Below are 17127 nucleotides of genomic sequence, written 5' to 3' on the forward strand. Positions count from 1 at the left end.
ATTAAATACAGTGAATTAATTACTAATAACACGTTGAAACAATAAACATACCCTTTTCTTTACTCATTGCTATTCCCTTCCTAAACTGCATATTTACTTGAGCTGAATTAAATGGTATGTATTATGATTTATACTAGGCAGTAGTATTTCAGATGCCCAAGTGTGTTCAAATTACTCACAAGCCATCCCAAATAAGCACTCAGTAGTACCTTTAATGAGAAAAGCCAGAAATTTTCAGGACTAGTTTACCTCATACTTAGCCATGCTGAGCTAGAGGCGGATCATGTGGTTAGCAAATTAAACATTGTAGTTGGCAGACACATATTTAGTAAACATCAAAATCAGGAATTATGTTAATAGGTTAAATAATATTTCTGATTAGTAGAAAATATAAAAATTATGCCTCTTTCATTTATTAAAACAACGAAACTCAAAATTGTATAAGTGATGCTGATGCAGTTTGTACACACAGCATAGAGTTTTTCTACAAAGCTATTTCCAGCTTGCTAGACAAAAAGATAATTCCAGATGGCTTTTAAAATTTCAAGGGTTTCAGCCACTCACATTCAGCCGCCCAAAAAATTGGGAATCCTTAAATTTTTTTCATGCTGGGATTTACACCATGTGCCAAATTAAAGAATGCCAGATTAATAATTATAGGCTGTTTTAGCATTATTATACTTACAACAAAGTCAGGTAAGAGTATCGTCGAGCTGACGTCAGGGTCCAGCATCTTCGTGATGGCACGACCCAGAGCGGTTGCTTTGGTCGCGTAACAGAGCAATAATGGAAAGGTTGGTATAAGACTCTCGACGAACTTCCTCCACATCTGGTCAGACATCAAGAACTTTCCCTTCAGAAGATGGATTAACATCTCCTCGGCATACCGTTGTATCTGGAACAAATAACAGCAACAATACTTTAATAAACATGAAGAGACAATAATCAACAATAAACTAACACATAAAATCTAATTTTCCAAAATTAAAACTTTTTATCTTTATTTCAGGTGAAATTTTAATCTGAATTATGTGGTTTAGTTGATTGGTGTTATAAATAATACATATTTTATTTATGTTCTAATTATATTTTCACAACAGATTTCCAAGTCAATAAAAATACACAATTTTATTTGCTGTCATCTTGATGTTTATCCTGCATTTCAGGACACTAACATACCAAAAAAAAAGTTTTTAAATAATTAATACTGAATTGCAGGTTAGGTACGAAGCACCGGATGTAGTTGAACATTCCAATGATTCGTAGCTGCTTTTCAGAGGAGGGGGGTTAAAATCTACAAGAACCCTTATCCTATCCAAATCTACCCTCATCCCCCCAGCAGAGAAAAAATGCCCCACATATTTTACCTCTGCTTGTTTAAACTGGAGCTTCTCTTTGTTGAATTTAATATTCCTTTCTATAGCCCTCTCTACAACCCTGTGTACCGTCTCATCATATTCCACCTCAGATTTCCCCCATGGATATGAGATCATCAAAATAAATTATAACGTTGGGAATGTCAGAGAAGTTACGTTCAACACAATTTTGAAACAGTTCTGGGGCATTTGAAGTTCCATAAGGTAACTTTAAGTACTTGTATTTACTGTAAGGACTGTAGAAGCAAGTTTCAAGGGATGATCCCTCATTGAGTAGGATTTGATGAAACCCTTCCTGTAGGTCAAAGAGAAAGAATATTTTTTTTGCCTGCCAGTTGTTCGCCTATCTCCCTTACCTTAGGTACAGTATGGCAGTTTGAGTATTCCCTTGTTTAAGTCTGAAGGAACAAGGCACAATTGGATCTTTCCATTTGGTTTTTCCGTAATTACAAGGTTGCTTATTCAAGCCCTTTCATCTACATCATCCACTCATTCTATTACCTTCTTCCTTACCAACCTAGCAAGTTCGCCCTTAAGCGATTGTCGTAATGCTAATGGTACCCTCCCAGGTGGTCTACTAACTGGCTGTGCTCCTGGTTTTATGAGTATTTTGCCAGTCTGTGAAAAGCATCTAAGTACTTGAAATACATCCTTGTTCTCCTTTGTGAACTGTTCCTTACTCTTTTCAGCAACAGAGCTTATTCTCTGCACTAAATTTAAGGCTATGCAACCTGACAGACCCAACAGTGGCTTATTAGGTAAATCTACCAGCATGAAATCAATATAAGCCTCACTGCACCTCAAGCAAACTTTCCCAATGAACTTAATTACTCCATCGAGAGTTTTCAACTTAACATGTGTTGGTTCTACTTTGAACTGTTGATTAACATTTCAGAACATGTTTAAACTTTAAAGGTAGTACATTGACCTGGTCTCAGGTATCAAGTTTTACCTTCATTTTTGTCTTTTCGGCATTGATAGTTTCATGCCATTCATTTGGGTATGTCCGGTTACTGTTGTGCCCCTTATGATTAGGTTCTATTAGTTTTAATGTACGGCGTCTTCTAGATCCATGACAATATTAATGGCAAGCTAGTATACAATGTCGCATGGTAGTTTATAAATTATTTTGTTGTTGATGGTGTCAATGCTTATATTCCTGGCAGTTAAAATTGACCTCTCACACATCATACTAATATTATAAACGCGAAAGTTTGTAAGTATGAATGGATGGATGTTTTTTACTCTTTCACGTAAAAACTACTGAATGTATTTGAATGAAATTTGGCCTACAGCTAGCTTATAACCTGTATTAACACATCGACCCCATATTAATATGAAATTCCATCCCTAAGGGAGTGAAAAAGTAATAATTTCATTTTATAACAGAAAAAATCATAGGTCATAGACATACAAATAGTGAGTGAGTGTCATTTCTCTATGTCTGATCATACACATAGTAAGGTCTGGCAAATTAATATTTTTCTCCTTGATGAGACCAGTCCGCTTAGTGGAGCTCGCAAATAAAGGCGCTAATAACAGTTTTGTTCTTAACTTCGTCAATAGATAGAGTTGCCTTGAATTTTAAACGCACCATCGTTTGATGCGTTTGTCATGTATTTAATTTTCGTTTGTTTATGCCGTATACGTTCCTATACCATTCATCTGATTGCGATGAAATTTTGGTGATTTTTATGCGCATGCCCATGAAGGTTACTGAGACGGTATAACTATTTTTCAATAGTTGAAGCACGAATCGTGTCAAAAAATGTTTTATTTCATTTTATAGAGGCACTTTGTCTGTTTTTGTTGTATAAGTGCGCACGCATGACAAAATTTATTTAAGTATAAAAGAGAGACAGGGATAGAGTGATATATATAGAGTGTGAGAGAGACGGAGAGATAAGTTGAGATAGAGCGAGGTATAGAGCTATATAGACTTATATATAGAAGATATAGAGATAGTGGGAAGTATATATGTAGATATAAAGAGATAAATAGAGATAGAGAGATACATAGATGTATATAGATGTAGATAGAGATAAATATATATAGAGAGATGGATAGATGATTTGTATATGTGCAACTACTTCAAACATATTACAAAACAAAACTGAATGAGGCATTGCAATGCAGGCCGAGCATTAGCTAGATAATGGAATCTTTTCAATATTAGTAATCTTTTATTTTTAAGCTTTTTTCTATAGTGCTTTATAGAGTCTAGATTACATACAGACCAGGTAAATAACTATAAACTGGCAGAACGTCTGTCGGGATCTGAAAGTGATATAAATTAATTTTCACACTTGACATTCAAATTAAGAAGACAATTACTAACTACACCCTGTGTTCAGCCCGGGCAACGCCGGGTATTGCAGCTAGTCCATTTATAATTTTTTCATTGATATTGACCACATCGGAATACACTTAAGAGATAAGTTTTTCAACGTTGGTTACGATTTCACCAAGGTCTTTATCAATAGCAATTTTTTAGTCTGATTCAGGTTATTTCCCGTCACCAATCAAAAAGAGCTAATTGGAAAATCTGTGCTTCCTCTGCCTAAATGACTCCTTATGTTGGTATTCATCTTCAAGGATTCAAGAGACTTCCACAATGGAGAAGATTTTAAGCAAGATTTAATAATATCTGCTCTAGTTCCCCCCAAACTATTACAGGCAATGTTTGTCTGAAATCACCAGAAAACATAAATGTAATTCCATCCATAACTTTGAGTTTCGTATGTCACTGAGAGTTGTATCTGTTATGTACTGTGCTTGTCCGCCATCTTCCCAGACTCAGTCTGGCCAACCTCGGAAAACCCACTCGCTAATCCATCTATACTACACTCCTCCCTACTAAATTAGTTCCCCCCCCCCCCCTACCAAACTGTATATCACTTCTGCTCACTTCAGCACCTATACCTACCATTGTTGCCACTGCTTAGGGGGGCGCCTCACCCTCCCACTGCACCTTTGTGCCCAAAATTTTGGGGTAGGTAAAACTGCCATTTCTTCACCGAAGCCCCTAAACTCTTTCCCTTCACTATCTTCTACTGTGCTCGGAGCTTCGCTTGGTCCTTCTTCTATCCGGTTCTCCACTGCTCCTTCTGCTGCTGCTGCTCTCGTTGTCGTTGGTCCCCCTGGCGGAGAAGCTGCCCCCACTTCCGATGTCTCCTCCCTTGGATTTTCCTCGGTCTGGTACCACTCACTGCCCCTGCTGCCCCCCTTCCGGCTCCGGACTTGTATCTCCTCTTGCAAATGACTCCTCCTTAAGTGATCCTGATGGCAAAATCTTATAATTTCCCCTACTTTGACTCTATATGTAACCATGCTCACCACTTCTACAATCCTTCCCAGTATCCACCGAGTCTGTTCTCCTCTGACGCACTTTACGCACACCTGATCGTGTACACTAAACCTGAGTCCTGGTCCTCCTCTCAGCTTACTTGGCTTTTTATGATATTCCGGCAAGTTTGGTTTCACCAAAAACAATTGTTGTACGAGGCTTCCTTTTTAAGAACATTTCCGCTGGGGTCTTCCCCGTTGTGGTGTGAGGTGTGTTGCGATATGCAAATAACTTATCCAATGTATGCTGCAGGGAGAGTGTCCCTCCTGTTAGACCATTCTCCACTGCTTGCTTCAGAAAGGCTGTTTTTACTGACTGCACTGTTCTCTCCGCTGCTCCATTGGATTGGGGGTGGAACGGTGGTGTCAACTGCAGGTTGATGGCATTTGCCTTGCAAAACTGCTGAAATTCCTCTGAGCGAAACTGAGGCCCATTATCCGCCACCAGGCTTTCTGGCAAGCCAGATGCTGCAAAAGCCGTTCGCAACTTTTCAATAGTTTTATCTGCCACCATGCTCTGCATTGGCCATACTTCCACCCACTTAGAATAAGCATCCACCAAGATCAACAACCTTTTTCCCTCCCTTTCAGCAAAGTCCACATGCACTCGTTCCCCCACTCGACAAGCTTCTGGCCACAGCACCCAAGACTTCTGTGCAGACCTGCCAACATTCAAATTTAAAAAATCATGAGGTCCTCGATAAAAATTTTCAGGCCCATAAATACAAATTAGAAATAAAAAACAACAAATGAGAATCTTTAAATTTAAGTGACATACCTGTACATATGTTACATGGTCTCTGCTTCAAAATTTATTTCAACAAATTATAGATTGCAGATTTAATTTAGATGAACATAATTTAGCGCTGTCGTGTAGTGATCATGCAGTGCCGCAACTAAAAAAGATGTAAAATAACATTCTGCTTGTGTAACACTATTATCACTGTTCACAGCAAAATTAATCTTTTTATTGGAAGCAATACACTTCACGTGTTAGTTGTGTTTTTTTGTAGCGACATGTTTCACTATGCGAGATAGAAAAATCAGCACGGCACACGCTACAAAACGCAAAATTGCTTCCTTTACGTGACTCGAGTATTGATGGAAACTCGTTACTGTAAGCTTTCGTAAGACTTGTTTTGTAACTTTTACAAACAAAATCTTGGGGCCCCGAAAAATCGTGAGGAAACACTATTTTGGCGTGAGGGCGTGAGATGTACCTTAAAATCGTGAGCCTCACACCAAAATCGTGAGAGTTGGCAGGTCTGTCTGTGGTATGCTATGCCTAGTTAGTTGGCAGGCTGTGCATTTCTTTACTGTATCCTCAATCTCATTATCCATACCTGGCCACCAAACATAACTCCTAGCCAGTATCTTCATCCGCACTACTCCCGGATGAGCCTCGTGCAACATCTGCAACACTGTTTCCCTCAATACTTGTGGAACCACAACCCTGTCCGCCCACATAATACAATTATTTTCTATCGCTAACTCATCTCTTCTGGTGATATAAGGTTTCATACTTGCCACCCCATTATGCTGTGGCCATCCATACATGCTATAGTTTTTTACCCTTTTCAAGACTTCATCCTTTTCCGTTTCCATCGCAATCTCATCCACTTTGATTGGGATGTCCCATTGCACCAGGAAAACTGTTTGTTCCACTGACTGCTCATAGGCCAGTGGTAACCTTGACAAAGCGTCCGCATTACCCATGTCTTCTCCTTTTTTGTATTCAATTGAATAGTTATAGGTCGTCAGGAGAAGAGCCCACCTCTGTAACCGGGCTGCGGCCAAAGATGGAACTGCCTTCTTTGGTCCAAAAATCGTTGTCAACGGGCGATGATCCGTATACCGCGTGAAATGATGACCAAATAAGTATTTGTGGAACTTCTGTACTGCAAAGATGATGCTCAACGCCTCTTTCTGCAATTGGCAATAACCCTGCTCCGCCTTGGACAGGGTTTTAGATGCAAAGCAAATGGGCCGTTCTGTGCCATCTGGCATCCTGTGCGACAACACTGCCCCCACTCCATATTGTGAGGCATCACTAGCTACAATTAGTGGTTTCTGTGGGTCAAAGGGCACTAACACTGGAGCCTGAAGTATCCATTCCTTACTTTCCTCAAACATTTGTTGACAGTTGGGATCCCATGTCCATGGTGCTCCTTCTGCCAATAAATTGTCAGCGGTTTCAGCTTGCCTGACATTCCCTGAACAAATCTGGCATAGAAATTGATTAAGCCTAAATACGCCTTCAACTGTGTCACTGTGGTAGGTACCGGTGCCTTTTGAATTGCCTCTTGTAGATCGTCCGCCGGCCGAATACCTTCCCTACTTATAATATACCCCAAAAATTGAACTTCTTCTTTCAAGAAATGGCATTTTTGTTTCCTAACCTGTACACCCTATTCTTGCAACCTCGCCAACACTGCTTCTAGTTGCTCCAACCCCTCCTCCACTGAACCCCCCGTAGTCAGAATGTCATCGAGATACGCCACAACTCCTGGAATAACCTGTAACCTCTGCTCTATCACCGCTTGAAATATACCAGGAGCACTCGACAAGCCGAACGGCATCCTACGATATCTATAAAGGCCCCTGTGGGTGTTCACTGTCACCAATTCCTGTGATTCCTTCCCCACGACCAACTGCTGGTATGCATTAGACAGATCCAGCCCACTAAACACCCTACCATTAGCTACGAATGCAAACACATCATCAATGCCTGGGAGTGGCTGGCATGTTAGTTCAATTCTAGGGTTCACCGTCCCCATAAAATCTGCACAAACTCTTACCTCGCCGTTCACCTTATGGAACAATGACCAGTGGGCTCGCCCAGCTGCTGTATTCCACTTTGTCCAATATGTGCTGTTTCTCCAAATTCTGCAGCTCCTTGTCCACCTTGTCTCGAAGTGCAAATGGTACAGTCCTTGCCTTGAGGAAAACTGGTGAGGCCCCTTGAAAGTAAAATTAGCCACAAAATTTTTTAATTTCTCCAAACGCCCCACTAAGTATTCCCACATACTTATCCAGCAGCCCCCTTAGCACTTCCTCCTGTACCCACCCCAAATGTCTCTGGCTAACACTCACTGCACCAATACCATTCCAGTCCAACTGAATATGACCGAGCCAATCCCTTCCCAATAATGATGGAAGCCGCTGTTGACCCGAGTCCACCACTAATAGCTGAAGTCGGCTCCACTGCTCCTTATATTCAACTTCCACTTGAGCCCCCCTTTTCACTGGTAGGTCATCCCCAAAATATGTCCGCAGCTTGACCTTCATTTACTTAATTGTTAGAGTCCCGATTTTACGGTGTTATTTTTTGATCAATTTCGTTTTAAAAATATAAGATTTCAGTGTTATCGGTTTTATTTTTAGTAAAAGTTAAAAACCATTGTTTATTAACAAAACTAAATAAAACCAGCATTTTATAACTTACAAGAAACAGCAATATACAACAATACTCAATACAAAAACAGTAACTCAAAAACATGTATTTTAAAATGTGTGAAAACTCTATGGCTAGACGCTAGAGTAATGTTTCAGTGTCGCAAAGTACCAGTATACCATCCTTATTGGAACATGCTCCGAGATTTTTTCCGCCTAATATAGGTTTCACGTCTTTGCATTGTATGTTTCTATGGACTCTATGAAGTGAAGAATCAAAACAAAGCACGGACATTGTACATATAACCTGTATTTCATTTTCTAGTGGTCTAGAATGGAATTCAAAACATGCCGAGTTGATTCCAGCCATAATGATGATACGGAAACCAGAAGTATATGTTAAATAAATAATAACAGCTTCTGAATGTTGCCTATTTTCGTGTTTTGTCGTGTGTCGACATGTTTTACGGTGTTTTGTCGCACGTTAATGTGTTTTTCGATGTTATTTTGTTTTATCGCGATTCACCATATAATCGGGACTCTATTAATTGTTAGTTTGGCCAGTTTGCTAAGTATGTTTCATTTGACACCAACGTTACTGCCGATCCGGTATCCACTTGCATCACCAGTGGTTTACCTTCCACCCTAACCAGTACCTGGTACCCCACTGAAGCCACCCCCTACGGGTGCTGTATATTAAAACAACTCCACCACTTCATTGCTATGGCCATCACCCCCTCTGTTCCCCTCAACGTGTACCCTTGAGCCTTGTTTTGCCACCCCTCACACTGCTGCCACCTTCTGCTTGCGACATTTCTTAGCCAAATGTCCCACCTTTGAACAGGTTTGACACTTGTATTGTGAGTATGGGCACGCTACCACTATATGCTCCCTACTACCACACCGATAGCATTCCCGTTGACCAACACTAGTTCCAAATGCTCCCGTCCCCGGCTAATGTTTTTGTTGCACCCGCACTTTATACACTTCTTCCAACGATGTCTGAGGCCCGGAATTGTTGTTGTGACTTTGAGGAACATGGAACAGTTGCTGTTGTTTTTCCGCTTGCTCTAGTGTCGTTGCCAATGCATAGGCCTGGTCCAATGTGTATTCCACTTCAATTAACTTTTGTTGGATATTTGAACTGCGCAGGCTGCTAACAAATTGGTCCCGCAAAGCCTCCTGCAAAAACGTGCCAAAATTGCATGTTTTTGCTAAGTGATTAATGGCTACTGAGAACTCTGATATTGATTCATTTCCTTTTTGAATACGGACATGGAATTTGAACCGTTCTGCAATCACGAGCGTCTTTGGGCTATAATGAGTTTTCAATATTTCTTCTAGCTCTACGAACGACTTATCTCCCGGTTCACTTGGAGACACCAAACCACACAAAACCCTGAACGTAGTCTTCCAGATCACAGACAACCACACCGCCACCTGTTTCCTCCCTGGCACCAAATTTGCGTCAAAGTAGTGCCATAACCTCTTCAAATACGTCCCTATAGAATCTGAACGTTCCTCGAACTCGTCCATACGTCCAAACGAAGCCATTCTTCTGAGAAACCACTAACTTATTAAAAAAAAACACCTCGTCGCCAATGTTATGTACTAAGCTTGTCCGCCATCTTCCCAGACTCAGTCTCGCCAACCTCGGAAAACCCACTCGCTAATCCATCTATACTACAGTATCTAAGGCCTCCACGTGAGCTCCCATATTATTAAGCTCGCATCTTGCACGAACTTGCCCAATAAGACATTTTATGGATAGAGCACACACTGTCTCTTTCAAGTGATACTGTAAGGCTTAATTTAAAAGTGGAATAAGCCGTCCCTCCTGTCAATAATGTGGCAGCAATACCTGATGATGCAACAGCTATTCCTGTGACGCAAAGATTAGGTTAGGTAATCGAAAATGCAAATAATCAACGTTTTTCCCCGATTCTCGATTCTCGATTAATTTCACAGAACCGATTGGTATCGGGGTATTGAAGAATCAATTTTCCCATCCCTAGTTTTGATCTAGTATTTGTTTTGTTACTGTATTTGTTTTGTACTTCTACATTTTGTGCCCACCATTGGAGCATTGTGCTGTTGGTGTGGCATGTTAGAAATCAAATAAATAAATAAAACATGACAGCAGGCTGGGGACAGACGTACTGATGAACAAACAAGCGACATTCACCTCTTTATTTGGACTGGACGCTCCATGACACATGACCTCCACGAGCAGGGGAGTGTCGAAGAGCTGTACCGCGTGATTGGCCGCCTGCGGGAAGCTGGCGTGACCGACGCCCAGCGCCACCACCACATGTCCGTGGCAGGACTTGTACGTCTCCTGCCGCACGCGCGTCTCCGCGTGGGCAAACAGCCTCAGCAGAACATTGGACGACTGCTTCCATACTTCCTCGTCTGAATACCAGCTGGAAAAAGCCCATTTAAAAACATTTTTAAGTTAGGCCCGGCTATTACTAATGCTCTTAATGATACAGTCAAATCTCAACACACAAACCTAAAGGGACCATATTTTTTGCACTTTGCAACAATGAGTTTTGAACTAACCAAACTACAGTAAATTCCCTTTATAAATTACTTTAGGGGACCAAAAATATGATACTACTTTATAGAGGAGTTACCCTAAACCAAAAAAATGTCGCTTCCCGCACATGTTTTTTTTTTTTTTTTTCATTTTCTAATTAAAACGTATGTATGTGGTCTTACACGCCTTGTTTTTATCAATGATGTGATTTACTTACTTAAAAAAGTAAAGTAATGCAAATTTTAGTAAAACATAGTTAATATAATTTAAATACATAGGTAACCTTAAATATACATACATAGTAGGCTTACCTCTTTTTGCAGTGGAAGTAATAGCCATTCATACAGTGCATCAGAGATGTTATTAAATGTTCATTTCATAGGCCCTACAATACAGTATTATTTCCATATCTTCCATATTTCCATATTTTCTCCACTTTGAAAACATTAATTACAAACATTTGGGCGCTGGCATAAGTTACCGGTAAATAAAACTAACAAAATAATTATGTACTAATAATAAAAACTATGTTCAACTTTACAATGTACACTTAGTTAGACCTACAATGTTTTCATGAAATTCAGAATGGTAGATTGGACTTTTCGCTGTGAAATATCTTTCATTACACATTATTTCATCACACTCAACTTTCCTGAAAAGTTTCATGTTTACTTCTGGCACTTCAGATGTCAAAAACATTCTGTGGAGAACATCCAGAGCATTGGTTGCCTCTTGCTTTGTAGGACGTTTTATCTCCAGTTCCGCATCATCCTCCAACAGGTCTTCAGTACTACCAGCAGGAGCAGAAATGTCGTCGTCGTGTTCTTGGCAAGTCTCCAGAGCTGTGTCAACTTCAACATAGTCAGCAAATGTTGCTTCTTGCACCTACAGATTTACTGTGACTTTAGACCATTCAAGTATATCTTCTTCTTGGCACTGGACATCAGCTTCCAGAGATGCATCTGTAGAGTTGTCAGTGCTGAAACCTGCCCTCTTGAAGCATTTTGCAATGGAAACAGGAGGGATTTTGTCCCACACCAAACAAAGTCTTTCCATGGAATTTAAAATGTTCCACTTCAATTTTGAAACATCTTTCTGGTGTTCCATCTGCCAACATAGAAACTGCACTAGTTGCCTCCTGTACAAGTGTTTTACTTGAGAAATTACACCCTGGTCTAAAGGCTGTAATTTGCTTGTGCAGTTAGGTAGAAAAAAAATATCTTTACATTCTGTAACTCGACACCAACTTTGTGTGCAGTGCAAGAGTCCAGAAACAACAAAATCTTCCTGTTGTATGCTCCCATTCTGGCATCCAACATTTGTAACCACTCCTTAAACAACACAGCAGTCATCCATGAATTTTTATTGTTTTTATAGGTGCAAGGTATTTTTTTAATGTTCTTAAAACATCTAGGTTGTGCATATTTACCAATAACTAAAAGCTTCAATTTTTCAGAGCCATCAGAGTTAGTGCAGAAAAGTACAGTGTATCTTTCCTTACTGCGTTTCCCTCCATGGCAGGTTTCACCTTTGTGGCTTAAAGTACTGTCTGGCAAGAGATTATAAAAAAAGCCAGCTTCGTCGACATTGAAAATGTCCTTATCAGCATAACCTGCTGTGAGAGAATGTAAATTCTGTTTCCAATTTTCCGTCACTGTGGTATCAGCTGTTGCTTCTTCGCCACATATTTTAAGTGTACTTATATTCCACCTTGCTTTAAATCGAGTAAGCTACCCACTTGAGGCTTGGAAATTATCCATTCCAAGCCTTAACGCCTGCATGCGTGCTTTCTCTTGCAGTACTGTGCCAGAAATTGGTATATTATTGGATCGTGCTTGAACAACCCAATCAAAAAGATTTTTGTCGAGGTCACTATCCACACATTTACTGTACCGTTGCCTCTTGTGGTGCAATTTTGCTGCATTCTCTTCTATCTTAGCTCTGTCTTTGATTATTGTAGACAGAGTTGTGGGCGCGATATTAAAGTGTTTTGCCACATCACACTTCTTCTTGCAGTTGTCAACCACTTTTAGAATCTCGAGTTTTGTTGCAATACTAATACCGACACGTTTTTTAGTACCGGTACTCATAGTGTGACCTACAAATCTTTAGTTGCGGCGGAAAGTTTCACTTGCTATTTTATCTAGTATACATTTAACAAAACTAACAATCTATGTAATAGAAAGCGCAAGTTCTTTCAATGCGTAAGTGGAATTGAATTACAATTTCAGGGTATATTCCGTTTATACGTTATTACCGTATAGGTTACGTTACGTCGCGAACAAAACACTGTTTAGATTAGCTACAAGATGCAGCGTAGCCAACCTCGAGACGCTCGGTCACAGGCTGCAGTGTAGCTAGTAGGTACGAGTAATAAAACACGTCATCGCTGCCGTAACCATTTGCTTATTCAACAACGATAATATGCATAATATAGTACATTCAACAATATTTAAAATTTGGCCCCATGTCTTCGTTTGATGTTGATAAATTTGATTTGGCAGTCAGTTAACACGTAAATACGTAAGTTGAGTAATGTTTCGCACTAAAATGAAATTTAGCAGCGCGCTGTTTCCTGCACTGACGCTATCGTTTTTTTTTAGTCATGTTCATCAATAAACACGCTTGTAAAGCAACGTAAGCAACGTAAGCAACATAATATGGCATATAGCAAAGTAAAACGAGTGAATGTAATTATTCTACGTAGAAATACTACATAGAGAAATATTACATAAACTTTTTTTGTTCATACGAATAAAAATTGTACGTATTACCGAGTAATAATGATTCGCGCCAAGGAAAATTGTACGTTATATGATAATAATCCCTATGAATTATCATTGCCTTTCAAGGGACCGACGTGTTAATACTTTATACAGAATAGTATGTAAAGGAGGGGTACGTCTAAAGAGAATTTACTGTATTACAAAATTTAATCAAAATTTTTATAAGATATCTAAATCAATTTTAAAGAAAGTTAAATATATTTTTCTCCTTTATTTCATGAATAACACACCTAAAAAGTAGAATACCATCCAACGAAACTTGCAAAAATTTTTATATAATACCAAATGTACTATTTTTTTAGAGATGTAAAATACAATTTCAAAATGATTACACCTGTTGCTCAAAAAAATATTTTCTATTGTTTATACTTAAAAGGATAAAATTAACAAGAATAGCAAAGGTTTAAAAAATTACCTACAAAAAACACATTGTACTGCCATTTTGGAAAAATAAAATTTCTAACATTTTTTCCCCCAACCTACAATGTACCGAAGCAATGGCATTACTATTATATTAGTTAAAACTTCATATTGTTTCTTTACATTATTCTGGAATATTTGTATTAACCATCCTTTACCATATGTAACTGATTACTTTTGGAACAAAAACAACTTACCAACATACCTACTCAATAACCATACTTTTGCATTAAACCAATTTCTAAGCACTATAACTCCTGTGTGATTTCTCGGGACTTTAAAAACACTTTGTATTAATAAGAGTTTTGTATTAACAGGGTATTTATTAATGAGGTTTCACTGTATTCATTAAGTTTCATGGTCATGCCAAGGTGAAGGATAGGAAGCTGCTACACCTAACAATTTGACCGTGGTTAGGACTACAGTAGAACCCGTTATAACATTCTCAAGGAGGCAAAAGGAAAAAAATGTTACATGCCAGAAATATCAATTAGCACTTGTCAGAGTTTGAATTTTTTTACCTATGGACTCATCAAGCTATACAAAATTTTATTTGTCAAAACCACTCATAGGTACACTTTATGCTCTTACTAACTTAAACCAAGGCAACAATTTTCCTTCAACTTTATGGATCTTCTAGCTTCTATTTTTTTGTCTTTACAAACACACTGAAAAATTTCTGTAAAATTGTCTAAAATTCAAAAAATTTGCATTTAGAGTGGAAATGACTACCTTTGCTTAATTCCTTCACCACTTGAACATGTGATTTTCGTAGACTTATAATCTACGAATAAAATAAAAGATACTCTATTAGCAATATAAAAAGCTTTATTTTTACTTTGTGCCATCACGGAATGGCTCATACACTAAAATATTGTATAGTTACATACGTATGTCTGAAAACAGTGAAAACACACCTGAATGGCAAGGAATGGAAGGATTAGTTATTTTGTTTTCCAAGACGAAGGTGCCAACAGACATGTAACTGAAAACATATGTACCTTAGATATATAGAATTCACAAAGGTTTTAAATGTTAATTTTGCGCTTTATTTTAGGATAGAAATGTTATAGGCAGAAAATGCACAATTCGTGTAATGTTATACACAGAATTTAAGTACATTTTCCTTAAAGGAAAAATGTTTTAATTTTAAAAATAAGACGTTTGAGACAGTAAACATTAAAGGTAAAAACATTTTAACAGAGTTCTACTGTACAACTGAATTAAGAAGTTGGAACTCATTAGGCTAGTTCCAATTGTGTTTGCAGCGTTAAGAACAATCACACTCAGTGATAAAATAAAACTCCATACCTATGAGCCCTGCTAAAATAAATGTCCAGTGCGTGTTTAACCACGCTCATGTTTCCGTGGACCGGGAGGCTGAGCAGAGCGGACTCGAGCACCGACACAAACTCTCTTCCGCTGAGTTCACTCGAGCTGTTCAGCAACTGCGCCGTCGCCTTCAGCGATGCACAAAATTTTGTAGCACCTGAGTACAACTGTAGTCTCTCCTGTACCTTACGGTCTGAGAACATCTGTAAAATGTTAATGTACATATTACAAACAACAAAAAAAAGTGTGTCACAACATTACATTTCACTACTGTTAAATCTTTAGTTTTCCACATTACAATACATACGCACAAAATGACACCAATTACCCTCTTTTATCGCATAATCGTTGCACCTATATTTTAAGGCATCACAATTTGGATAAAAAAAAACTCTCGCGTAAATGTCGCATGATGTTTTTGGTCCTGCTATTAGATTCTGAGCGCTTTGTGTGGGTATTTTTTCCATATAAAACGATGTAATTTAAAATAGAACTCTAATATTTATTTGGACATTACCACTTAATTATTTAATTAACGGGAAATACAAAGTTGTCTGATGTGTAAATTTTCTTTTAAAGACATTTTTAAACGTTATAACCTTTATCTGTATGTCTGTGTTGCCGCGGTGTACCACTTATAAAAATGTAGCCAGTGTTACTTGGCATCATTCATGTTAGGTTATGTTGCTTCCCGTATAGAGTGCGCACACGTAGTCGAATATCAATATCTCGCCGATTCATGCAATGTGCGCACTCTGTTGAGTGCCGAGTTAACTACATTTTTCGTGGTAAGTGTGTACTACGACGATAGTTATGGGTTAGTTCAGGCTCACATTCACATTCAAATTGTGTTTTTAATAGGGATGGGTTGAGTACACATTTTTATCGATTCCGATACCGGTACCGATTCCTAAATTTCGATTCTCGATTCCGAGTCATTCCAGTTTTCGATTCCTGGTAATTCTGGTCACATAATTAAAACTACTTAAGAATTTAATGCATTACATAATGATAATAACATGTATAAAGGATAATTATAAACTTAGGATTAAATGTTGAGGGTTTTTTTTTTCAATTACCAGTGAAGAAGCATCTTCACATAAAGTTTGTTTGCTAGTAAGTACTAGGCTGTGCACAAAGAAGTTCAACATTTAGACAGGGTTCTTTAACAGGCGATAACGCCGATAACATAACATCTTTTTTCAAAATGGGTTCAAAGGTAGCACTACTTTTTTCTGTGGTACCTTTTGACTTAGTTGGTGACAGTGCTGTAAACAAAAGTTTGTTTTTCTTCAAAGACTATTTTTTCTGGTAGTAATGTGTGCCGGGATTTCAAATGCTTCATTAAATTATTTGTAGATTTGTAAGTACGGCTCCGTGAAATTTGCGCACTACCATGATTACAAATTGCATATTTGTCATTTTCACTATTGATGCGAAAATGTTCCCAAACTTTAGACATGTTGATACAATATCAGACCATTCGCATCATAATTTGAAACGACAGTCTGCGAACATTTTTTTACTAACAAACTAGCAAAACACTTGAAAATAGTTTTAGCAAAACAATATTTGTGCCAAATAAATAGCATAAATGCGCAACAATTCACAGTAACCTCAATAGCACGACGGTGAATTACGCCGCCGTAATTCACCGTCGTGCTATTGAGGTTACTGTGAATTGTTGCGCATTTATGCTATTTATTTGGCACAAATATTGTTTTGCTAAAACTATTTTCAAGTGTTTTTCTAGTAATTATTACGGATTTCCTTTGCAAGAAATAAACACGAGCCTCTGTTGGCGGTATGGCCAGAGAATTCTTTAAAATCGATTGTTGCTTTCATTATACAATCTGTCCCGTACGCAACGAATCGATACGTTTCGACTTGACTTTATATTTTATGGCCACCAGAGATTTTGTGGAGGCCATCATCC

General features: G+C 38.5%; 1 protein-coding gene across 8 annotated transcripts in view; it reads right to left on the bottom strand.

Moving 5' to 3' along the window:
• The window catches only part of LOC134527581 (rotatin), a 179353-nt gene that overhangs the window by 105066 nt on the left and 57160 nt on the right, over positions 1-17127 (bottom strand). For all 8 annotated transcript variants that reach the window (XR_010074223.1, XM_063360391.1, XM_063360387.1 and 5 more), the window contains exons 9-11: positions 15171-15394; positions 10300-10537; positions 686-895 (exon numbers count right to left, since the gene is read on the bottom strand). Coding sequence is in view for 7 of the 8 variants with exons in the window: in XM_063360391.1 (XP_063216461.1) it covers positions 686-895; positions 10300-10537; positions 15171-15394 (672 nt within the window). In the remaining variant the exon portion in view is untranslated. The remainder of the gene's footprint in view (positions 1-685; positions 896-10299; positions 10538-15170; positions 15395-17127) is intronic.

The sequence above is a fragment of the Bacillus rossius genome, chromosome 1, assembly GCF_032445375.1.
Source record: "Bacillus rossius redtenbacheri isolate Brsri chromosome 1, Brsri_v3, whole genome shotgun sequence".
In the NCBI taxonomy this organism is placed as follows: domain Eukaryota; kingdom Metazoa; phylum Arthropoda; class Insecta; order Phasmatodea; family Bacillidae; genus Bacillus; species Bacillus rossius.